This window comes from Maylandia zebra, linkage group LG16 (assembly GCF_041146795.1).
Source record: "Maylandia zebra isolate NMK-2024a linkage group LG16, Mzebra_GT3a, whole genome shotgun sequence".
Lineage (NCBI taxonomy): Eukaryota > Metazoa > Chordata > Actinopteri > Cichliformes > Cichlidae > Maylandia > Maylandia zebra.
This window is the reverse complement of record NC_135182.1, coordinates 30,249,082-30,274,840: the sequence shown is the minus strand read 5'-3', so window position 1 is coordinate 30,274,840 and position 25,759 is coordinate 30,249,082. Positions and strand designations below refer to the sequence as shown.

The following is a 25,759-nucleotide window of genomic DNA, read 5'->3' as shown; positions in this document are numbered from 1 at the left end:
TAAAAAATGTTTGGAATCATGTATGATTTTTGTTCCACTTCTCACGTGTACACCACTTTGTGTTGGTCTTTCACGTGGAATTCCAATAAAATTGATTCATGTTTGTGGCTGTAATGTGACAAAGTGTGGAAAAGTTCAAGGGGGCCGAATACTTTTGCAAGCCACTGTATGAAGAGTATCTGTATTACATGGTGCCTTCATCCAGTTTTGTTGTCAGTTCTTGTTGGAGCATTTCTGTCATAGACCATTATCATAAAACAAACAATTTCATTATTGATCAAACCTTTTCAGTCTCAGAGGTCAGAATATATGTTCCATTAATTCATGGATTCCTTTAATTGTAACACTTTCAACTTTACATGTTGCTTTTCTTACATATGTTCTTTTATCCCCATGCTTGTAGAGCAGAAAACACAAATTATTTATACAGAATTTACAGAAAATAACTGAATGTAATGTTAGAAAACTCCTAAATCTAAGACCAATTCCATTACTTAACCTAAAAAAATGAGAGCATAGCAGCTATTCAATGATCCACAGTGTTCTCATTGTGTGATCCAAACGCCACTGTCAGCTGTTGGTCTATAAACTCTCGCTGTGATGAAAGCCAGAAGTTCATTTCTTCTTGCAGCTTTTCGACCAAATCTCCCAAGGGGTCTGATCCCCCTGCCTGTGTACCAGGAGGCACTGATATCTGGATCTGAGCAACACAGATGCAAAAACAAAAGAGAAAAAAAAGACAGATGACAAGCTGAAGAAAATCAATTTGAATTTCACAAGTCCCCAAACAAAAAACTATGACGCTCGAGAATAATTGCTTAAACCTTAAAATGTGGCACATGTCACAGTTTAAGAAGGCTGGAAAGGAACATGCTAAAACTATGCCAGATTGTTATATGAGTGGCTGGATCTCATTCAGAAAGAGTCACACTGAAGATTGCACAAAACATATTTTGTCAAATGTTTTGGATCTATGATTGTTTCTTGAACGTTCATTTGCAAAGCAAAATTTATATGTTTTTTGTAGTCTTTTAGCATAGAAAATGCTATTTGAAAAATAAAAACACTGGATAAAAATAAATAAAACATTGTTCATATTTTTTTGTTTCTGTTTTTGGTTAAATTGACATTTAAATATTTTTTTAAATCATATCATCATGTCCCATTCTCTCTATAAAAGCAACTGAAACTCCACCGCTATTGCGCATGTAAATACAAACTGAATTCAATTACTGTAAACTGGGTACACACTTGTTTATTGGAGATTACTGCAGAGACAACTGACATTCAGTCTTTGCCTCAGACTGACAACTTTTTAATGTCTGAATAAATTTTGCTCTTACTGCCACTGAAATGACCAACACCATCAGAAATAGACCACTTAAGCAGGTCAGACAGGCTTGATGTATTGTCTGATGTTAAGTTAAGAAAAAGAGAGATTACAGTTACTCTGTTCTTGACAGCGTTGTAGTGTGAAATATAGAATATTACAGTAGCTCACCATCCCTATTCCAATCTGTCAACTTACTAGACTCCATTCAGATTTTTTTTTACTTCTGCAAAAATGAGTGCTGTCAGCATTAATCTCGTTAAACGCTGCATGGCATCAATGCGTTAGTGTTGTTAGCATGTAAAACGCATTAGCGCCGTGCAGCCCCTGGCACGGGGTGATCCGCACAAACTCGCTAACGGAGATTTGCCGCGTTAATGTGGCGTTGACGTCATTTTAACGAGATTAACTCTGGCAGCACTAATATAATTTAGTCAGGGCCAAACTGTCATAAAAAGAATGATATTTCCACATCTAGTAATTTATATGGTGGTATAGTTCTATTCTTGGACTTTCCTGCTCTTCAATGACAACAGATACGAGGCATTGGAAAAATGCAGCATCAACTCCAGGAGCTGTGGTGGAGGTGGGTCGCAAAGGAAATATGCAGCAACTGTTGCAAGGCTAAAGCAGCTGAAATCAGTACCCTACGTGAAACTTGCCAGTTGGATGTTTACAGGATTGTCTTTTTTTTTTGTTGCCTGTCCCGTTTGGCTCTTTTGCCATCAGAATTGTTGTCTAAAGGCAAAGAAAGATGCCCAACGGGTTTACTTTACCAAATTGACCATCCCAGCCTTGCCGTAATGGTCCATTTGATTCACCTTTTATTGTTTATTTTATTTTCACTTACTGAATACGGGACAGACTTGACTGGGGGAAAGAAGGGGAGAAAGAAAGAGGGAAAGAGAAACAGCTGAGAAGAGGGACGGGGGAGAAGGGCAAAAAACAAAAACCAACAGAATGAGCAGAAAAAAAAAAGAAATAAAAAATGCATATATCAATCACCTGGATCACCTGCTGAGAAAGAAAAAAGAAAACAAGCAGAAGAGAACAAGAGTAATAGAATAAACAGCATCACAATGATATATGGGAATATGACAGTAAATACTAAATATTAAACATTATTGTGCAGCACATAAGATCAACAGAACACAGTGTGCTTTGAGGTAGGAGCCAAAAAGGGTGTAGTTTGTGGGTGTGATCACCCGTGTGTACACCTGTGAGCATGGACGCGCTTGTTTTTTTAAAAGGTTCCTTCATGTAATGATCTGCTAGAGGGTGTGGGGGGGCCACAGCCCCGTCCTCCAGGGCATGAAGCAGGTATGGAGGAGATCAAAACTCCAGACATCCAAGATGTTTACAAGATTGTCAGATATGGGGATGGTTGCACTTGATCTGTAAGACAGAACTTAGACTTGTGCATTTCTAATAGTAGGACTTATTTTTGCACCTCACTTACCGCTACATCATAGTGTGTTAAATCAGTGGTGTTCAATCAGGATAAGCAGGGCAAGCACTGCTTTTTAAGTGAAATACAAAAATGAAGTGAACATATCTCTCCTTTCATGTCAGACAGGTTTCTGTCATAATGCTTCTCCCATGTCTGTTTGGATCCACTCTTTACATCACTGCCACCTTGTGACCACAGCTGGCTGTTGTCTCTGGAAGCTGAATAAATTCAGCTTGATTACGGAGTGAATGAAATCTCTATAGGGTAGGCATCTCACAGGCATCTCTGTGTCTTCTTAACAATGTCCGTAGCTTGTCAACTTGTGAGGCCAGCAGCTTTTTCTAGCTGTTTACGCATTGTAGATAAAAATCTGGCTTTTGATGGGAGACTGATGGGACACTAGCATGTTAGAAAAACCTGCTGCTGTCTCTGCTTTCCCTGCTCTGACTTCAGTTTTGAGCAGTGTTTTGAGAGTACAGAGGACCACTCTCAAAGTTTTCTCTTAGTAACCTCCACAGCCAAGATATTTAAGTTAAGAAACTAATTGTCACTGTTAGCAAATTGTAAATAGAGTTAAGTATAGTAGCAATAACATTTATATATTTCTACAGCCAAGAAAAATGCAGCAAGAGGCTGTGAGAGTGGTATGTTTTAATCTGGTCCAGTTTGTGAAGGACGATTTATTTGTACTTTATTTTATTTATTGATTTTAATTTTCTTTGCAGGGGTTGGGGATGTATCATAGTCTCCGCTTGCCTTCCTCTAACTGCAACTCTAACCTCTGTACTGCTTTAAATGCATATATATTTTTCTCGACAAGATTCCAAAATGATTCTATGGTTTACAAAGTAGCTTTTTTTGACTGACAAACATGGAAATTTAAATCAAATAAGAACAAAGAAAAGCAGAAATAATAAAAAGTCATGGATAAATAACATAATGATAAGGGTAGTTAGGGGAACCCTTACCTCTAATAATGACAGAGCCATCTCTCTGAGATTCACTCAGAGTTCCATTCAACAGCAAGACAACAAACAGCATCACACACACCCTCATTTTAGCTCCATCTGCAGCAGAAAAAAAGCACACATGTACCGTTATGCTGGGTTTGTCAATTTGTTGCTTATACAAAGAAGCATCACTTGACACAAATGGAAAATATAATTACTGATTGAGCTGCACTTCTGCATATTATGGAAATTCAATCAAAGTTTCCACAGCCAACTTTAGATTAAGTTTAATTACTCCATGGCCTCAAAGCGAATGGCATAACTGGTTTTCTACTGTTGTTTGAAAACAGCATGAAGAACGAGTAAACTCTGGATCAAGGAAAGCAAACAATGTAATCAGCAGATTGGATCAGTCAAAAATAACACATCTGATGCTTAAGCAGTTTTCCCCCCGTTTTTCTCTTACTCAGACTCTCTGGCTCTACTTTGTCTTAATCACATGGTTGCATTACTGCAGAGCCAAACAATCCTCAGTTTGGTTTTGCAACTGAAAGGCATAATAGAGATACTGAACACATGTGAAGACTTACCGTTTCGAAACATGTTGACCTGCAGAACCAAACTTCAATGATTGCTTTGCTACGTCCCAGTAAGAGTCAGCTGACGCAAACAGGTGTAGGACTTTGTCTGGGCAGGAAAGGCAAGAAAAATAAATTTATGGCTTGAAATAAGACTACAAGAGAAAGAGTGTTCAGATTCTTCTCACCTGATCTATAAAGGGGTTGTGCTTCTCAGGTCTGGGTCTCTCCGGGTGTCAGTTTATCAGCTGTGTCATCATTTCTTTATATGCAGCAGGAGGGGCAGCGGCATGTTGATATGCTGATGTCACCCACCTTTCAGGAAGAATATGTAGTGCATGCACGTGCAAGAATGGCAGCACAGCTTTCAGTCAACACAACAATCAGCTTGGAGGTTTTTCTTCTGTTGGAGCCCACAGTTGATCTTTTTAAAAAAAATAAAAAATAAAAAAATCAAACGCTACATAGACATTTTATTTTATTGCATCTAGAATTTTAGTTAAAAGTTATATTGTCTTTTGTTCTGTTTAGTTGAGCTTTTTTGGGTTGAACCTAATTGAGCTATTTCGTTTTGTCATAATCTATTTTAATGAGCTGCTATAGTCTTACCAAGCTTTTTGTTACTGGTTATTTAGTGCTTTTTATTATTTTAACTTAGATGTCATGAAGTTAATCAAAAATATACAAATATACAAAGTTAATGCAACGTTTAAATGTGGGATTGTTGTATATTTCTATTTAAATTGTTCTTTCCATAGCGCAGAGATAAAACCTTCCCTGGAGATTCAGTTAACAAAGAGGCACTATGAAAAAGCTCTGAACCAAGAGCAAAGGTGTGACTTGTTAAGGTTTTGATTGGATTATACTGATATGAAAGCTGCTGCTTGATACAATAATCTACGCCAATGGCTAAAAAAGGACAGAAAACAACAGTTTAGCTTGTAAATAATTTAATAAGACCAGTGGTGCAAATAATTTCAATTAAAGTGATAATTTAACACAGGCTTGAAACAATCTTTATGGTGATTCAGAAAAGTAAATAAATCAAATCAATAAAAAAGTCAAATAAATACGTGTTGTCAGTTTCTCTCTCCAGTGGCTACAAATGGTGATCTTAAACTGTAATACATAAAGTAAAGCAATTCTGTGACTGTGAAGCTCACAGGCTGTGAACCTCCTCGCATCGTTCAGTCTCCAGCCCTTTATAAAAGCATATGCATTTATTTACACAGTGCACACCCAGTTTATCATTACATCATGGATACATTCTTTGTCATCTCCGAAGACATGTCATTGTACAGCCTATAAATAAACACTGCTGTTTTCAAAGGTTTGGATAAATTCAACTGAAAGGGCAGTGTGTAGGACTTCTGGGGATCAGTTAGCTTAATTGGAATATAGTATCAATATTTAGCTAGTCCAAGCTAGGCGAGTAATCTCTCCTTGCAGACTGTATATAGAAGATGGACATAGCTTCCAAGTTTGAAACGTGAAATCGAAGTCAACCCACATTCCTTCTAAAGGCCACGATCTCAGTAAACACTCTTCTGATGTGTTTAGTTTCAGATGTTAATGAATACACGATAATGTTGAACCTATAAATTATGGTCAACAAAGATGCTCCAGCTAAAATTTTACAATAAGTGACAAATTAGTGAATGATGGAAATTCCAACTTATCATAAAAACCTTGAAATCTGACAAGCAGTACAATGTTTTGACTTCTCTCACTCACTATAACTCCTCAAAGACAAAAAAGATGCATATTTAATTGCACTTATAATTAATTTTTCCATATATGCTGAGATTACATAAAAATATTGATTTCAAAGATTTAGTTAAAAATGAATGTGCATGATTTATTAATCCAATATAAAAATATTTTCCAACACCATAATGCATACAGTGTGTACTTCTATATATTCCGTATACATTTTATTCATTAACTTACATAAATGTCATATATTATAAAACAATCACATCAGACCTGCTCTTCTCACTGTGACATCAGTTTAATTTTACAATCAATTAAACTTTCCAACACACCGTAGATTATTAATAATAGAACTTTTAAAAAATATATAAAAAAATATACATTTATCTATATGTTTTTTTGTGTGTGAAAATTTCAGACTAATTCAAACTGATTTACAGTTCGGATTTGCACCTCTTTTTCACTGGCTTGATTCTGTTTGCTGAAACTGCATTTAAAGCACGCAATGCATATTTCGGTTTATCCACAACGATGAATTAGCCAGTTATAAATTCCAGATTAGTACAATCAGTGCTTTTGCGCATTAAGGCAAATGCATGTGTTAACTTGCATGTTAGTGTATACAAATTCTGTAAATGTTTATACTTAGAGGCAGATGTTAGTGCATGTCACGTGTAACATACTTTATGGATTTAGCCCTGTAAAACAACAGCAATATCAAAAACACACCTTTTAAAGATAAATGTAAGAAGATTAGAAGACCCACTGTTCCACTGCTCATTTGACAAGTTCTGCAATTTATGTGGGAAACCTAAACCAACATAGTCGTACGGCAATTTCTAAGTTCCTCATGAAATTTTATATACTTCCGTGTAACCGCACATGAATTTCATGAACAAGATTTTTCATCAGTCTGATATCATATTTAAGATTCTTATTCATATGTACACAAAGTCATGTTTCTCCAGCTTTAAAGGGATTTAATTTGGATTCTGGTTAAATTTCCAAAACTACATTGTTATGTCTAGGCAACATAAACTACTGCACTATGGTCAGGAAAAGATAACTGATTGATCTCTGATCTCCGTTTGTTGGTTGCCACGTGTCAGTTCAAATGCATTTGTTTCAAAGAACAAAAACACGCCTTTTGTGAATAGTTCATGTTTTGCTGCTCAGTTCCAGTGTGTAAAGCATTATGTAATAACTGAAAGACTTGTCAGTCAGATAACACTCAGCCTCCTCCTCATGAGCCCTGGGTCATTACTGGTTTCTGCAAGAAAAGCGAGACAAAAATATTGATTGACTAGTATTATGGTTAATCAGCCATTTAATGCTTTGATTGGGTTAATGAAATCACTGTTTCAAAGCAATCGAGACAAAAGATCAATATGTGTTTAGTACATGTTAGAAATATTTATAAACCTGCTGATGACTTATGAGCCATTATGCAAGCTGTGAGGTTTGTGAATGATTACTCAGGCTTGAAGAAAGGAACACGAAATTGACAACAGATGTACAGCGTAGTATAGTGGACCTATGATGCTCACTTCCAACTGCATAGTTTTATTCTTAGATTCTACTTGGGTAGCTTTGTGTGAATCACAGTTTAAAATATTTTTTGTTCATCTTGTTTATTTTATTTATCTAATGAGCCTCGGTCCCGCCAGTTCATTGTCTGTCTGAAACAAATTACTTCAGCTGTTGTCCTTTTAAGACCACCCTCCTGCTAATGCCTCAGCCACACTGAAGTTAAAAGACGGCGGAAACCTCATGTCAATAGGCGAATTCAGTGGTTGGGCTTTGATCGAACTGTATTTGTATGCATTTGGTAAACAATTGTAATTAGCTTCAGTCACTTTGATTTTTCAGCAATGCATCTTGTTGCAATGGGGATTCAACCCAACTGGTTGACAGCTGGTTGTATATTCATATATAAAAGCAAAGTGGACCCACTGTCGCTGTAGCATAAGACAGCTTTCTGGTAAAGATCTGAAAAGCAGGTGGGTGGGGCTTCTGTGTCTGAGATGACCAAATTAGGGACATTCTTTCTCCATGATATCATACAGAGCCAAAAGTAGAAAAAAACTGTTAGAAACAGTGGTTAGAGGTGTCTGAAGCTTGAGCTTTTGTGTTACAGGGATTATTTATACACATGCGGACCACGTTATTACAAACTTGGGGCATATTTAATATGAAGTCAAACACCTGGATGTATATGATGTTAATTACAGAAAATAAGGAAAGGCAGAATAGGTCCACTTTTAAGAGAAAATAAGCACGTTTTTACATGCTTTATAATGCTTCTGCAAAGTATAACAGTGTGTAGAGCAAAAGCTGAGCACTGATCAAATTACAGTGTGTTCATATTGGGGTTGCTCTGGCTATGACTAGGTTGAGGACTGCTGAACTGTCACGGACCCGGCTCTGGAGGACTCGGGGGTCCGTGAGCAGGATGGACCGTTATTATTATTATTATTATTATTATTATTATTATTATTATTAGTGTTGTTGTTATTATTTGGGAATGTGTGTTTTTCTGCACTATGCTGTGTTGTTCGGTGTTCTACTCATTATATGTACAGGCAGGGTATGGGTGTGGCCCTGCAGGAGGACTGGCCACACCTGAAGTTCCTGCCACACATCTGTTGGTGATCAGGGCTCGTCGGGGGAGCTACTTAGGAGAGTGTTGGAGCTCCCACCGGCGCGGAATCATTGAGTTGTCTACCCAAGTGTGTGTGTGTGTGTGTGCGTGTGCGCGTGCGTGTGTGCGTGCGTGTGTGCGCGTGCGTGCGTGTCAGTCAGTCAGTCAGCGTACAACGGTGCAGTTCGTGTATGCCCGCCGGGGTTGGTGTTGATGGCTGTTTTTGTGGTTTTCCCTCCAGGTGGAAGAGTGGACCAGAACGGCAGCACGCACAGGGTGTGCGAGAACACAACAGCGGGGAGCACGAGCACAGACGTCGGAGGGGAGCACACACACGGGATTCAAGGGAGCATCGGGGAGTTATTGTGTTTACAGCCTTCACTGTAAATAAAGTGCACTGTTTGCATCGCAGAACCATGCGTTTTGGGTCCTCATTCCCCCACATCCCCACGGTCTGCCAGCCAGACCGTGACATGAACACTGGACGATACGCTGTGTTGAAAATGAGATATATTTTACTGGATGAGGCTCCTACAGTGATAAAAGTAAAAAGAAAACCAAAAAAACCTCCTGTGATTTAAGGTTCACATTTTTTCTCTTAACAAGGGAGGCCTCAGAAAATATTGTTTCTGGCTCTTTTTAAAATTCTTATCATTGACTTTAGGTACCTTCAACTCAGAGACAAAGTGTAATGCAGACATGCATATTTCTTCAAGCAGGAAGCCAATTATATTATTCAAAACAGCCACATAATCACTGATGCCATTATTTTTCTCTCTTATCAAAATTACCCTGAGATTTTCCACCATTATATTGTGTAATCAAACATCCCAGCGTATGCACTTAATTTCAGACAAAGTAATTTTAACCCAGTATGAGATTTAACTCTTTCCTTTACCAACAAAAACATGATTCAGGAAATGTGAACGTGTGCACTTGATTGGGGGAAAAAAAGCAGGAAATGCGTTAAAAAATGAAATTATTTCAAAACACCACAAAGCTAGAAACCACCAGCAGCTCAAATCAAACAAGCAGTGAAAGCCTGGTGTGATCAGCACGTGAAGAGTTCATTCCTGATATTCAAGGCATTTTACTAAAGGAATTTTTATTCACATTTGGGAAAATGCATGAATCCACGTTTTGTGATGGAGGTTAGTTGAGAAGATTGATATCCACTTTCATGGATCCTTAAACTTTGCACAAATCCACTGGAGCAGCTCAGGAGCATCTCTAGCATCCTCACCTTCAGATGGAGTCTCGTTTCACTTTATTTTGTTTTTTTATTTATCCATATTCATTCATGACATGGGACAAAATGCACAGTGAGCAGGTTTACAAAGCAGCTTTTTTTGACTGACAAGTTACAAAAACCTTGAATTAAGCTTTCTGAAAGTGAGGGCTGGATCTGACTGAGTAATTAAGGGAGACTGCACAAGCAGGGATTTGACTTTTTAAAGGTGGTATTAAACCCCAGCCTGGATCGATTACTGTATAAAAACGTATTTTAGTATAAAAGATCAGTGTGATTAGTCACCCACTGCTTTATGTCGACCTTTTCTGAAGCCTCAAAATGTGCATGTTTTGCAAAAAAATAGGATGCGACGAGGAAGGGCAGGCCTGACTGTGACTGCTCATTGGCTAATCACTTGTGATTCATAACTTCATAAATCGGCTTTGATACCACACATAATTTTCAATTTTGAAACCTTGTATTACCTATATATACAAGCAGACTTAATCTTTTTATTCAATATGACCCAAAATTAGTGACTGAGCCCATAAACTCAGCAGTAAACTATTTCCAGAGAGAGAAATCTGTTTTCCTATAGACGTCTAGTAGTGGAGTGTTTTGTTGCAACCACTCCAATTGCCATCTGGTGGCCTTCAGATAAATCAGCCGCATGTTTCCACATTGATTTTTACATTTCGGACCTTTACCTGAACCTAAATATGTTGCTTTTCCTAAACGTATCCAGGAAGTTGTAACAACCACAAGATAAAGTTAAAAAATATCATCACAGTACACATTCAAATTTAGCTTCACGGCTGTAGATCTCCCAACTTAATGTAAAATTAACTATGACAGTGGAATCAATCTTCTCACATAAAAAAAATTGGTAAGCATCGAATGCCAGTTTTGTTGCAGCACTTTTTTTTTTTCTCCACTTATGTAGTTTGGGAATTGAACTCTTCACAGCACCCAGCACCGTAGGGTGGGGTCATACCGCACAGGCAGCCCTGGTCTTGGCCTTTGCCACTGGGTTCCTCTGTGTCAGTGAGCCCCTGTAGAGGGAGTTCCTGGTAAACCTGTCCACCTGGTCTGGAAACATACATCAGCTGCATTGTACATTGTATTCTACAGGCTCTATTTTATCAAAGCACAGTTAAAAGTCAAATTATGGCTCTTTTTGGGATTCAGTCCAGAATCTAATAGTTAGAAACAAATGTGATGTTTCAAAATCCCAGATGTGGGATGCTGAAAATAAGCTTATTGGAAAACTTTGATGGGAAAGTAAATTAGAAACACTCTATAAACTTTAAATAACAACTGGCACCAAGTCCAAGAGCAGGTTACAAAAGCACTTGACTTGAATTTGGCCTAAAAAGAACTTTTCAGTAGCAAAGAAAGATAAAAAAAATAACATAATATGCTAAAAAATTAGATATACTCCCTATTCTTTATAAAAACAACAAAAAAACACAATACTGTTTAAAGTACAAGACACATGGTAAGTCTCCACTCAATGAATCAGATGAAGTGCTATCCAGCTGGGAAAATTAAAGCCATAGTATAACGAGGACACAGTGTTCACTGAGTTATAGAGCAGCTCATCATGTGTTCTAAGTTTCAAAAGGTTAAGATGTTCTGAGTTAGCTGTGATGCCCTGGGGATCGATCTCAGGGGCAGCAGTGTCAGTTCTTACTTGTGGGAAAGTTGTAGGAAAGTCTTCTGGCTTGGATCGGGATTGCGGACTGCAAGACAAAGCAGAAGGCAAGGAGAAAAAACATAAATTTAGGATGTGGGAAAACTTTTATTCTATTAGCATTCTGGCACCTCGATGCTTTACAAATGTTCATCATAGGCAGACCTACTCATAGAAATCACATCTGTGGTTATTTTGAGAGGCAAATCAAAGACCATCGTGCCACATAATCACAGAAAACACATTGGCTCTAAGAATGACGCCTGTGTCCACTTGTTTGATTTCACACAAACATAAAAGGGTTTTGTATAAGCAAATGTTTTCTGTCATAACAGTTTTGGATATGAAACTCAGTGATATAATGGTGTTACCTTTCTTTTTTTATCCGAGGACATGCCGGCAGCGTTCAGGGCAGCAATCCTGCTCTCGATGTCAGACACCTTGGAGTAAAAAGAAAGAAATGACAGGATGTGCCACAACTTTACATCTCTTTGCATTTTCAATACAAATCAAACTTTACTTAGCCTTTAATGTAACCCTCACCTCACTCTGGGCATTCTGGACATTAGCTGCTGCTTGAGCTACTTTGTCTTCCAGTTCAACCAGTAATGCAGTTGATCCTTTGAAGCTTGCCTTTGATCCCTCCTCTAGGGGGTGACCCTTCCTCTCCAGGCTTTCAGAGGAGTCATTAGCCTGGAAGACAAGTCCAGTCAGAAAGCAAAAATTTTCATTTTCAGGTAAAAAAAAAAAACAACAACAAAAAAACTTAATGAAATTTGAAATGATGTCATGTTAACAAATTATGTGATAGCTAAATGGTGCCACTTGATTGGTACCTGCTTACAGTGGGGTCTGAAAAATTATGTAAAATCAAATGTACCAAAATCTGCAGTTCTTCCTCGTGACCACCGGCTCAATAAGTTTGGTCCCACGTCCATTTTCCTGATACTAAAAGCCAGTGTTACCTGATACTTTAAATACATTAAATTAATTGAGCTAATGCTGGCTGAACAAACTTGTAGTGAAGTGATGTGAAAACATCATGACTCATCAGTGCACTGCAGCTTAAATGGAAGGAACTGCCAGTGAAAACAGTTGAGGAAACTTAGCACGGCAGCTAAGCAGAAGTTATTAATTTAATTCGTCTTCTTTTTCCGACAATCTGGGAGTGATGGTTGCAGACGAAAAATAAACCCAAGGCCTGAGTGACTTGATTTATGATTCCAGTGTGCACTTGAACCGATTTCCAGCAGAGGTCGGCTGGAATTTCATGAGCCATGCTGTTTTTAGTAAGTGCAGCAAGCCAGATGCTCACGGCTTATGTCTCTTTCTGTCAGTAAACAAACTGGTAATGAATGCTTGCGCGTACATAAAAAAAACCTGATTTCTTATAAAAATGCCACAGAATTTGTACCTTCAGAGATTCTGTCTGCTGAGGCTGCTCCTCCTCGAGCCTGGAGACCACGATGCTGGCTCTGGATGTTGGTCTGATAGGTAGTTTGGAAGGCCTTGGATCCGCCTGTGGGCTCCTCCATGCTAGGATTTCTTGGGAGGAATGTGGTCTCTCGGGCTCGTCCTCATCATCAGAGGTCAGGCTATGGTCACTGATATTGTCTGTCATCTCGTGCAACCTCTGTCTTAGCTGCTGCTCTTCCAGGTCCACTTCGTTCCACTGAGGAAGAGGAGAGGTGCTGCTGGGAGTGGGAGAAGTCTGTTTGGGAACAAAGCACAGACAATGTGACTGAGACAAATCTACACAGCATACGGTTAATGTTTTTACTTTGGATCTTGAATGACTGGATCGTCAACCTAATGGGAATTGTTATACTGATTTAAAATGTACTGCTAGAGTGAATGCATGATGTATAATACACAAGTGCTCCATCACTGATTATGTTTTTCTGTTTTCATACTCCAGTTTTCTTTTCCAGGCCAAAAACAAACAGACTGCAGTGTACTTTGGTGGCCTCGGGTACAGTCCATGTAATTATAACCTAACATACTCGTTGGATTTGAGGGAAACTTTGCAGGATTTCCCCTGACTTCCAATCAACCATCTTCTATCTATTATTCACTTACAAATATTATTTTGACAAATGCTTCACATTGCAAACACGAGAGCACTGCTTTAATCTGATCTGATTGGTGCCTAATGTATAATAGCACACTAGCATTGTTTTGCTCATGAAAAGGCTAAACGCAAACCCCTTTGGTGGCTCCATCACTTCATTTAGACATAGTTTTACATCACTTTGCTTCACTGCTTCATACAGACATACCCACAACAGTGACGGGGAGTGCCACAGGATGCTCGAAATTTTTTCCACATGTGCAAAAACCTTGTTGCATGTGTGGCAATGAGCACTGTCAGCATTTAGGCCTAGTAAAGTGTAACCAAACTTTTCTCCAGCACTATCACTGAGAGCAGAGTCTCTGTGCTGCAGTGAGAGATGGCCAGCTTGGCCCCTCACAGAAACAAATCTGTCTTAATCTCACTACAAACTAGAAAGTCGCTAAGATAAATTGCTATCGTCTCAACTGATATTCTTGCTTTAGGAGATTCATAGATCCATAACAACTTGTTTTCAGTTTGCATGAAAGACAAGTGTCATTTCTAACCAATGTGTGACTGTGAAGATGTAACAAGGATCCTTAGCTAGACTTAAACTAGGGTCTATAAGTCCTAACCTCTAACCTAGCATGTTCAGAACACGCATATAGGGTTATCATTTGAATTTCTCATGTATCATTCAACGATTTTCAACTGGAAGATTGTGCATCTGTTGTACCTGTAGTTCTTATTTATGTGGAGTATTCGAATAGAATAGACAGATACAACAGAAAGTGGGCAGAGCTTAGTGTACCGATTACAATAGACACATTCATTTGTCCAGCTGTGTTCTGACCACTCGGTAATGATCCTAAACAAGAACTGGAACATGGATGTCTGAAAGCACAAGAACTCTGTTTTTCCTTCACTGATCACATGGACATTAATGCAGACTTATCGCGTGCAGACAGAACAGTCAGAACATAAGATATATGCAAATTGATTTAAGCTGTGCTTTGCCACAAGAAAAAGAGGAAAAGCATGAGTCAATCAACTGCTGCTCTCACTTGAAGTTGAATAGCCACTAATTAGCGACTGAGTCTAAATTCTACATTCGTTTCTGGTTTGCTGTTTTTGCGGCTTGGCTCAGTCTGTGATGATACTGATGTGGGTTTGAGAGCTCACGGCCCAATTAAAGACAGACACTGAACCCACTGAGATCACACATTTGATTAGAGGATGATGAAATATGAGTAAGTGTGTGTCTCCTTTCTTTAGCACAATGCATGAACAATGAGTTAGTTTTCTTTATTTGAAAGAAAATACCTTCAAAAAAATCAAGTTTTCATGCAGGTACATCAAGTGTGTTTGTCTTAAAGTTGCACTGATTGTTTTGGCCACTTGAGGGCGGTATAACAAGTATAACCATGACCCTGACAAATTGTGACTTAATAAAAGTGAAGTTTGTGTGCACTTTTAGCTGGTACTGGCATGGCATCAAATTCAAAATAGAAAATTATTTATAAAAATAAAATAAAATAGATGTAATTTGTCTTAACTATTTTCATGCAAATTTAGGCTTTAAGTGATTTGAAAATCCGCTAGTCTGTACATTGTTATGCTAAAATACTGCACAGTGTCTCTAACCATGGCTTTATAGATGTAAACAGGTTCTTTCAGTCTTTTAAGCTTCACTCATTTCTTTCTAGGCTGCTGCTGAGATGCTGATCATGAAATTTTGGCAGCTGTACTCTTGACACCTGATAGATTTACCTGGTCATATGTTGAGGTGACTTTCTGCTCCAAGCGGTTCAGAAGAGTCTCAATTGCTGACATCCGTCTGTTAATGTCAGTGATCTAAGAAAGAAAGGAAGAAATAAATGAAAGTACATATAGAGGCAGAATTAAGAAATATTAATTCATAAAACAAACAAACCCCAAAATAACACAAAACGTAAGGAACATTACAAAAAATGTATAGTTTTCAAAACATGAAAGTACTGGACACTTAATGGTTTAAATGGTACTGCTCACATCTATGCTATGAAAGCAAATGCATGTCTTAAACCACTCTGACTCATACTGAACCAATCAAAACACAGTGGCACCAAATATGCAGATGGTTAAGCTACAGTTTCACATGTTCTCATCAGAGTGAGCTGTCTGGATATCAACTCGTCCCCAAATCTGATTTCACCATATTTCATCAATGTCTAAATTTACTTGGATGAAAGAAACCAGAAAAATATATTTAAACTAAAAGTACTTAACCAAATTCACATTACACTGCACAAAATGCTCTTCGTGTACAAAACTGAAGACTAAATGTTCCCTTCGATAATTGGCCATAATGGAATAATATTTTCTCTACACGAGATCGCTCCTTGGTACATGAAGAATCATATTTAGGTCAGGAAGTCAAGCAGACAGTCATCTGATGCACCTTTGATGTCTTGCCACAAGAAAAATTCCTCTCACAGTTCATCCAAATTCAACCTCCTAAAAAAAATCCAAACTCTTGATACTAATATTAAACTTAGGCAAACAACCTAAACATAATTATTTAACTGCTGTGGTGCATTATGGCTCTCAGATGGTCAGGGGGGATTGATGTTAAAGGCAGAAAGAGAAAGACAGTAAATACAATTTTAAAAAACACTGGAAAATCAAGGTTTTTTTTCTATAATTGTTCATTCTTTTCATCAGTGCATAAGCATGAGTTGTCATTACTCTGTCACCATTGACTGTAAATAAAAGATGCAAGTAGCCACTCTAAGTGTTACATTTTGCTATGTTGTTTGTTCTTTTATTGAAACCGTATGTGATGAGCGAGGTGTGGCCCTAAATGAGAAATGGTAAATGGCCTGTATTTATATAGCGCTTTACTAGTCCCTAAGGACCCCAAAGTGCTTTACATATCCAGTCATCCACCCATTCACACACACATTCACACACTGGTGATGGCAAGCTACATTGTAGCCACAGCCAACCTGACAAAGCTACAGTTTTATAATATGTGATGTTGTAAAGCAAATCCATATAGACATTATATTCTGTAAAAAAAACCTTGAAACTAATGACTGAGAAAGTCATGAGGAAAGTCAACAGATCAATGGAGCCAAAGGAGGAGTCCTTTGGCAGAGCTGTACTGGCTCCTCTTTTTAGTTCTGGACATTTTTATACAGAATAAGCCTGAATAAACCTGCGACGCAGTAGTGAGCACTGTTGACCAGTTGTGTTTAATGTCTTTATTAAATCTATAAATGTACTCATTTAAAACCATGTAAACATATAAAGATAGGGTGACATTTAGAAGCTGACAGGATGCCTGCAGACCGTGCAAGAGGGAAGTCCAATTGTAATTATTGCAGCTGTGCAAATATTTGAATGCAAAGTTCAGACACTCCCATATATTGATAATGGATAATATTATGTGAACTCTCAGTTCCATTAACTGCTTTGTTTTCACTGAGCAGGTATGTATTTACTCTAGGTTTTATATTTATCTCTGTGTTTTTATTTCTTGCAGGATGTTGGGAGTTTGCTAACAGGACACCACCTGTGGCACTCCCATCTTTGGAATTCTTGCAAAACTAATTATGCAATGACATGTGTACACCTCCTCTAGGTGGACTATAACTTGTTGCTTGTTGTCTCTTTGGCTACACTGATGTAGAAACATTGATAACAAAATGTTAGCAAAGTCCTCAAGACTTATATTCAAGACTTTGAGTCAGATTCCATAATATATGTTGCATATTTTTGACTGTTGTTTGATTATTTGTTGAATTTATAAAGAAATCTGAGACCAAGTTTTCAGGGACTGTGAAATGACTAGGTTTTACCATAAAACTGTTTGGTTGGCTTGATTGACGTGGTGTTGCTATCCATAATCTCATACAGCTGGGTTCAGATCTGGTGACTGGAGGTCACAGAGGATGATTCATATGATTTTCATCAGTGAGCTTTTGTGCCTTGTTTGGAAGTGTCCACATGTGTTATGCTTCTCTGCTCTTTCATTCAGGCTATTCCTTTAATTTTCCCTCTTCTGTATATTAAACATACCGTAAAGTTTTTACCTCACATGTGCCCTGGGCTTATACAGTCTGTGCTTGCTGACTTATCTTGATGTTCCACAAATAATCAAATTGCTGATGTCACTCGGTTCTATTGTTGGCCTCCAAATCAATACCAAGACAACAGACAGCAGCACCTGTATGCAAGATGAGTGACTGTTGTCAGATGAGAAATGTCACGTCTGGTTTTGATATCTGACAAAGACATGTCTGGGCTGTATGTTTTCCACTGTATCCTGTTTGCATGTCTCTTCAGTGTGCTGCCCAGCTGTGAGACAAATTTACCATGACACAACTTATCGAAGGTATAAATCAGCGCAGGGAGACAGGTAGGCTGGATAATTCCTTCTGTTTTCATGGCTACTCACCATCACAGAGTTTAATTGCTTTCTTTGTTTTTATATTCCTTATCTTTAAAAACTGCAAAGAATCTTTTTATGGCTCGAGTTATACCTCCATATAAACTCCAGACTGTGTTTGAATCACCTCAAAGACAGATGAACTGAAAACTGAGATTCACAAGGATAAATCCAGACATATTGATTAGTGACAGCAGTCAGCAAAGCAGCCTCCTCAGACTAATGGTAAACAAAGTCTGTTTTCTATCTGCTTCACAAGAACAGAACGGCCACGGTTACTGCTTCAATCCTTTCCAGGGACTGTGTTTAATACTGACACATAAATAGACACTGATGTAATGCATGTAACCTCCCTCTGATCTAGCAGCTGTCTCCACGACATCACTCAGCACGTCAGACTGAAGAACTTGTGTCCGACTTCCAGCATGCACTGCTTGAAAGGCTTAAAATATCAGCTTGTTATTTGTGTTCTTTCTAAACTGTGCCTCTAAAGCGACACTGCAATTAATGTATGTACCAGATCAGATCAAATGCTGAGTTTGGTATGAAGTTTGAACCCATACAACCCATTCAAAACAAGATAAAGTTTATCATGTTAACACTACAGTTTGTTGTCCCATTTGACCAATGCAGGTTTTAAAATTAGATGAATACAACCTCTGATAAACTGCAAAATATGGTCATTCCGGACAATATGAGGGACATCATTCTGCAGGGAGAAAAATTATTCACAGTTAGAAAGTATTGAGAACAGTCTTTTCAGGAGTGGACGTCCCAACTAATTTATCCCAAGGTCAGTCTGTGCAATGCTGAGAGGAACTGCAGAAAACCAAAGCGCTACATCTCAGACTCTACAGGCCTCATGTGACATGTTAAATGTTAAAGTTCATGACAGTACAATTAGAAAAAGACGGAACAAGTATGGCTTTTTTGGAAGGGTCGCCAGGAGAAAGCCTCTTCTGAACATGGCAGTACAGCTTCAGCATCTAAACAAACCACAACACTTCTGGATGATGTCGTTTGGACAGACGAGACCAAAGTGGAGATATTTGTCCATAAATAAAGAGCACAATGTTTGGGGAAAACCAAGCACAGTATATCAGCACAAACATCTCATATAATCTCATATACACTGTCAGCGCGGTTCTGTAGGGCTGAATTGGGCTTGTTTTGCAATCACTGGAGTCGGGCACTTTGCTGTCATTGAATGATGCGAGGCCATCTATCTGACAGCTACAGAACAATGATTCCAAAGATTATGACTGCAGTTCAATTCATAATCCCGAGTGGAATTAATAACAACAATTTACTGAAAGTTATTCTGAGCTGCTTCAATCAATCCAACACCATGTCTCAGTGATCACAGATTTGAACCATGTGATTTTACTGCATCAGCTGAATTTTTCTGCTTTCCTTATAATGATTCACCAGGCCTACCCTTTTCCAATTTCCCCTACCAACAAACAAAGTGAACAGAGCACAAAAATAAAGATTATCCAAGAAAAAAACAAAACACGGGCATTAAACTTTTATGATCATCATTAAAACCACATGGATCGTTAATAATGTGGAATCTCACAGCTTTACGTTTTAATGTCTGGCTGTGTTCATTGGTGTGGAATGCAGGCAAAATGTATAAAATAAGCCAGCAACTTTCCTCCACTCACAGAAACCAGACGTGAAAGACGATTTATGAGTGTCTTAAATGAGTGTAATGTAATGACCATTTCGTGTGATGTTAATATGAGGCATATGAAAGACCTGTGGCGGATGGTTGGCTGAGCTCAGGCTGTCCTGAGATGTTTGGCGGCAGAGGCCTGAATGCAACTGGTAGAGTGGGTACGGCTGGCAGTGCTCATCCTCTTCTTCTTCTGAGTCCTCAAGGCCAGGCAGGTAGACGCTGCTGCTGCATCGAGGGCCTCCGATGCTGCCGCTGCCACACGAGGAGTAGCTGAGCCGGGAGATGGAGCGGGATGGGATTGTCCGGCTATCTGAGTACACCAGGTCATCTGTGCAAAGCAACCTCTTTGTCACAGGTGCCATTATACCAGCAGTAAAATAACTACAATGCTAAGTATTATAAGTATTATAAGTATTTTTCTTTGATCAGTTATTCATTACAAAGTAACAAACAACAGTTTAGCACATTATAATTACTTAATTACTAAATTCAACAATTCCAGTTACAATTGCAAATAAAACAATTATTTTTGTTTTATTTGCAAGTAACACAAGTTCTTGTGTTACTTATAAGTTCCTTGATTATTTTAATATTTAAAAAAAAAAAAGTTTTATTTGTTCGTTTGAATCTAATTTCTACCTTGTTGTGGAGTTACTTCAAGGTCCAGCTCTTTATGTTGTTCATCCATGATCTGATGAAACACGGTGGCCATATCTGCCTCAGCAAGCATCGACTTCCTCCCGCCTACATCCATGACCATGATGTCACGATCACCCGGCTCCTGGAGGTAAGAGTGGAGAATTGTGTGCAGGTTATTCCCTTTGACTTCTGCTGCTTTTCCGGCTCAAGTAGGAAAAGCCTAAATTTACTGCTGCTTCACATTCAGTCCAAACAGCATACATTTACAGCAGGAAAAAACCACCTGAAACAGTTCACTGCATTAGAAAATCTGTTCAGCTAATAAATGGACAAGATGTGTCCATGTCTGCACACACAACATTTGGATGTACACAAAAAGGGTTATTGTGGCCAGATACGAGAATGAATGATGACAGTGCTAATACAGTACTGTCTAGCCAACATAGACAATGTTTGGCAAAGACAGAGTGCAGAGGCAGATGGTCTTTGTTATGGATTACAACATGCAGATTAGTTTGTTTTGGAGGGATGCTAGTTGTGGTTAGTTTAGTTGTCTAGCCTGTACCTCATTTGAGGGTCCTCTTGATTGGCTGAGGTAGTCAACGTCCAGTTTGAAATCAATGGGATCAACAGTTAACCTCCTTTTGACCTTTTTCATCTTTGGAGAACATGAAGGGGAAACACCATCGTCAGCAGGGAGGAGAGAGGAAAGCGTAAAGAGATAAACCTCTGCCATGACAAAAGGCTGTTTGCTCCATACACTCAGAAAGTGATTGACTTGTCGCCCTTTAATGTACTGCCGCTGTAGCAGAACTAACACAAGTATATACCTTCTACTGCTAATTAGCCTGTTATAATAGATTCGTATTGCTTGTAGAGACAGAAGTGGACTTTTACTTATGCATGATGACCAAATACTAAGCACTAATTGCTTCCCATGGGGCTTATAGTCACATTTTTTTTTTCCTTTTAACCAACAATAGTCCAAATACACAGGCCACCTTGTTAGGTACACCTAGTTCATCCTGGGTTGGACCTCCATTTCTTTTTAGATGATATCATCATATCTCCATCACATCTCTACTGGACTCAGATGAACTCAACATGAACTCATTATCATGTTGCTGTCATGTATTATAATTGGATAATTAAAGATTTGCATTAACAAGCAGCTCTGTGTGGCTTTAAGTGTATGTGTAGAGTTACACTTAAATACCTGGCTAAAAACAACAAGGCTATAATATTTTAGGAAGGTTTTAATAGGGCATACATAACACTTAAAAGCTCAGGTCTGCAGTAAAATAAATATGATTAATACTTATGTTATTACATTTATATCTTTTGTTTTATTTATTCATTTATTTTTGGTGCCGGTGCATGATTCACAGATACATGCACGTGGGTAAATATTTTAAATGAGTTAAAAGTAATGCTGAAATGAGAGACGCACACCATGGGTTCTTTGGATCTTCTAGGGAAATTTGATTTAAGGGTGCATATCCATGTTCCAGTGTTGACATAGCATCAGGGTCACTGAGTCTCTACCAGCTCCAAACACTATCTAAACTGAACTGTAGCTTCTCTGAGCAGGCAGAATGTGAGCCGGTTTCCTTACAGGGAAATGTCAGAAGGTTCAATACATTAGGCTGTTTGGAACAGCAGAGGGCACTGTGTCTAAAAGAAACTTGAACGAGGGATCCAGTGAACAGCAATCTGTTTCTGTAACGTCCATCAAAATTAAGATTCTTTAAGATAAACATATATAGAAAAAACTGCAAGGGTTGGAAAAAATGCATCCGGAGACCCAGCAGAGCCTGGGAGTCCTGTCATTTCTCAACAGTCAGCACAATGATTGAAAATAAACAAAGCTTAACTTCTACAGTACACACAGAGTGTGGTATAAACAATAGTAATCTTCATTTTATGATGAATTCCAGTGGAATCAGTGCCCCCACACCCACCCTTATTTTCTAAACCAAAGGCTTGCTCAGCTCCGGTCTGACTCTTTTATATATGACAGCTTGGTATTTCCCCACTGCACTCTGCAGCCAGTGCTGGCCTGCCCGTGCCAGGCATTCCAGTCCTTCACGAGGGGCTGGCCTAGATCACTAAGATAACCTGTGAAGAAAGCACCTCTGCTTTTTATCAGGAACCAGCCATCAGTGGGAATTAGTGTTGACCAGTGCACACTCGTGCAAAAACTCCAAATCATTCCTGCCTGTGGCCATCTCCCTGTACAACGCATCCACTTAACACACTGTTTGCTGCTACAACTACACATGTTTCTTTTCCAACTATTTATTTATGAGTGACTTATGTATGTATGTATGTATGTATATATATGTATATATTGTACTATTCTTAGTTAGTGTATTGTCTGTCTTGTCTTAATGTTGGTTTAAAATGGAGCACTGTAACAAAAAATAATTTCCCCCAGGGATCAATAAAGTATTCTGATTCTGATTCTGATTGATTAAAGAAAAAAAGAGCAAACATGTGGATGCAAAATTAAGCTACAGTGAAGTTGTCTGTTTTGCAGATAAGCTTTGATCACACCTGACTTAAATTCCCAGTAACTAATAAACAGGATATTGCCTCTTGTTTTAGGAAATGCTTGCAGATCTCCACATGTCACATCAGCAAATAACAAAATACCTGCAAATGATTTTCTCTCTGCACACACTAAATTCATTTTTTGTTTTATGATGCACATCAATTGAGTCGCTCCGGTTGGCAGCAAACTCACTTAAACTTTACAACCTGAAACACAGCTGCATGCTGTCTTTTTATGTAATGTGTTAACAGAATAATAAGGCAACTCCAGAAGCTTGTATGTTCTCTCTGTGGATGTTAACTGTAAGTGTGAACATTAGTGAAGTGTCTGCATGCGTTCAGTAAGATAATCACCCATCTGCCTGCTTTCCTTGCTGCTAGTCTGTCCATTACATCACTACCAGTTTCCCACGCTGTCAGTCTCAATATTGACATCACTACTCTTTGAGCCAATCAGCCTCCACTCTGCGTGGTTTAACCCTGTGCTCTCCATCATTCTTCTTTTCAGACTCTCAGTTGCTCAACCCGCCTCCTCCCCATCTCTACCTCACCTGAGTCCCTCAGAGCTGCACCCAAGCCTCAGGCTTCATCTTCACCACCAGCGTCAAGGCCACTGGGATTCTGTTCTGCTGTGATGGGTTACCAGTCTACTCATCTAAGACAACAATTTGTCTATCTCAATAAATCATGTTCAGTTCTTTTAAATGATCTCTCCTCATCAAAATAGGAATGATTGTTGTTTTCTATGAGTTAGCACTGTGATGGACTGCTGACCTGTCCAGGGTGCATCCTGCTCAGTGATAACTGGAATAGACTCCAGCATTGCCAGAGTTGTACAAAGCTTAACAACATGCATAAATGTATAAAATCTACATGTAAGTTGTGGCTGCATTGTGAGCTGAACAGTCAAAAATGACTGATGTAACATGATAAGCCAGCAAGTTATTGCAGTGGTTAGCACTGCTGCTCCACAGGAAGAAGGCTCTGAGTTTAATCTATGAGTTTTAGGAGGAATCTGTGTCCTTCCACCTTTTAACCAAATTTAGATCCAAACAAATGTCTTTACTATGACCTCAGAAGGTGTTTCCTCATTTCACTTTTCATTTTCCATCCAACTCTCAACATTGTTCAAACATTTAGTAAGGCTGCCCTTAAAACGATTTCAGATAGTTGTTAAAATTGAGGGGAATCTACTGCTAGTTCTTTTAAGATATGAAAATGATTTAAAAATGAGCTGCCGTACCCTTTGGTGTTGTTGTGAGTCTGTTGCATCCATACTGTGCTCCCCATATGCACCTATAGACAAAGAAGGAAGACATGGCAGTGTTAGAATAACCAAAAAAAGGTTTTTTGTTTTCCAGTGTGCATGCATTTCCAAAGATACCATGTGACTGAAACCAGAGTCACTCCAGACTACAGAGACCTCTGTTATTGTTAACCAGTGGCCTTTGACCTTACAGTGTGAACCTTGTTTACAAAGTACAGCAAGAGAAAGCAAAAGCAGAAACACTATGGACTGTGTTTCAGTCCCTCTTTATGAGAGCGTTTACGAGGGAGCTGCATTTTTGCAGTGTGTAACAGTTCCCTCTTGAATACAGCACGAGAAAGAGGGAAGAAAATGCTGGGAACAACAAAAACTTTACACTGAGCATAAAAGCAGAAAAAGATGAATATTCATATTTTTAGATTAGTCTTTTAGTTCTTACTGTTAACTGCTGAACTAATTTTGGGGCTTTTGCTACATTTTGCAGAAATTATCTGCAGAAAAAAAAACCCCGTGACACACACACAACTGTGGAAATACAACTACAATAACCTCGTAACATAAGTTACACTTTTTATGTTCTTGAGTCTTTCTGACTAAACCTTCCCTGGCTCTGCTCTTTTACTGTTGATATGCCAGTGGCAATGGGAGCCAGATGGCTGTGCCAGACTAACCAGAACCTTTAGGTCTGTTCCCAAACCGCTGTGCCCACCGCATGTGTGAGGCATTCAAAAACACCAAAGGGATCGTTGTAAATGAACGAAAATGAACCTCTCTTATTTACTGTATCGTTATGCTTACAATTATCATCACAGATGTTCCTGTTAAATGTTAAGGTACCAGTTAAAAAAATATATGTATCCATAGAGACCACACATGGGGCTGAATTAGGGGAAAAATAAGTGGGCTCAAATTGACTCTTGTTAGTGGTAAAATGGTGAAAAATAGATTTATTTAGAACAGTTAAGGTGAATCAAAATGAAAACAAAACAGGTACTAAAACAGAACCTGTATATAGTTTCTGTTGTACAATTACAATCAAATAAACACAGCCAGGCAAACAGGTAATGCACTGGAAGCAATAACTGAACAGATTCACTGAACGAGTTTTATATCTGACATTCAGTCAACTTAATGTCAGAAACTTTTTGCCTGACCACAGAATGAGTCCATTACTCATACAAATCTCTGAAAATAGTGAATAGAAGTTAGAAATGAGCTTTCTGATCATGTTTATAGAAGACCCAGTGAGTCATTCATCGTTTTGATCAAATGTGAGGTCTACATGTATTTGTAACTTTGCTTCTGTAGATCATCACGTGTAGTTGGATAATTGACTGACAAGCAGTTTCGTAGCTGCTGGTAGAAGCAGCAGGATGAACTGTGAAGTATAGCCTCAGTCAAATGCTGCCAAACTGACTGGACAGAGATTAACGGTGGAAGTGGGTAACAACCCAAAACAAAATGTAAAAGCAGTGTTTCTCAAAGTTAAGGAATGGGATATTTCTCAATGGCATGCAAAGAAAATCCTGTTTTCACTCTGAGAGATGG

At 38.6% G+C, this 25,759-nt stretch overlaps 1 protein-coding gene, 1 long non-coding RNA gene and 1 other non-coding gene across 8 annotated transcripts in view; 1 reads left to right on the top strand and 2 right to left on the bottom strand.

Annotated features, from left to right (window-relative positions):
- Positions 1-585: 585 nt before the first annotated feature.
- On the bottom strand, positions 586-4,343 carry prlh (prolactin releasing hormone). The gene is made up of 3 exons (XR_013093632.1): positions 4,321-4,343; positions 3,749-3,847; positions 586-2,347 (listed from the first exon to the last, which is right to left on the bottom strand). It is a non-coding gene; the product is annotated as a prolactin releasing hormone (transcript).
- A 159-nt stretch (positions 4,344-4,502) lies between these two features.
- Positions 4,503-25,759, bottom strand: part of mlphb (melanophilin b) — a 42,527-nt gene continuing 21,270 nt past the window's right edge. For 2 of the 5 annotated variants that reach the window (XM_004559083.3, XM_076875236.1), the window contains exons 6-16: positions 24,188-24,240; positions 20,957-21,049; positions 20,392-20,533; positions 19,833-20,080; positions 15,410-15,493; positions 13,001-13,297; positions 12,130-12,279; positions 11,958-12,026; positions 11,587-11,635; positions 10,888-10,982; positions 5,242-7,291 (exon numbers count right to left, since the gene is read on the bottom strand). In XM_004559083.3, coding sequence (XP_004559140.3) covers positions 7,265-7,291; positions 10,888-10,982; positions 11,587-11,635; positions 11,958-12,026; positions 12,130-12,279; positions 13,001-13,297; positions 15,410-15,493; positions 19,833-20,080; positions 20,392-20,533; positions 20,957-21,049; positions 24,188-24,240 — 1,307 coding nt within the window. In that variant the 3' untranslated portion in view covers positions 5,242-7,264. Of the gene's footprint in view, positions 4,733-5,241; positions 7,292-10,887; positions 10,983-11,586; positions 11,636-11,957; positions 12,027-12,129; positions 12,280-13,000; positions 13,298-15,409; positions 15,494-19,832; positions 20,081-20,391; positions 20,534-20,956; positions 21,050-24,187; positions 24,241-25,759 lie in introns of those variants that run through there. The other 3 variants (XM_076875234.1, XM_076875233.1, XM_076875235.1) reach the window with 3 other exon arrangements.
- On the top strand, positions 16,721-24,214 carry LOC143413072 (uncharacterized). 2 transcript variants are annotated; one of them, XR_013093631.1, is made up of 4 exons: positions 16,721-17,112; positions 17,969-18,041; positions 19,956-20,539; positions 23,453-24,214. It is a non-coding gene; the product is annotated as an uncharacterized LOC143413072 (long non-coding RNA). The 2 variants fall into 2 exon arrangements; XR_013093630.1 differs by having other exon boundaries at positions 16,721-18,041; positions 23,453-24,213.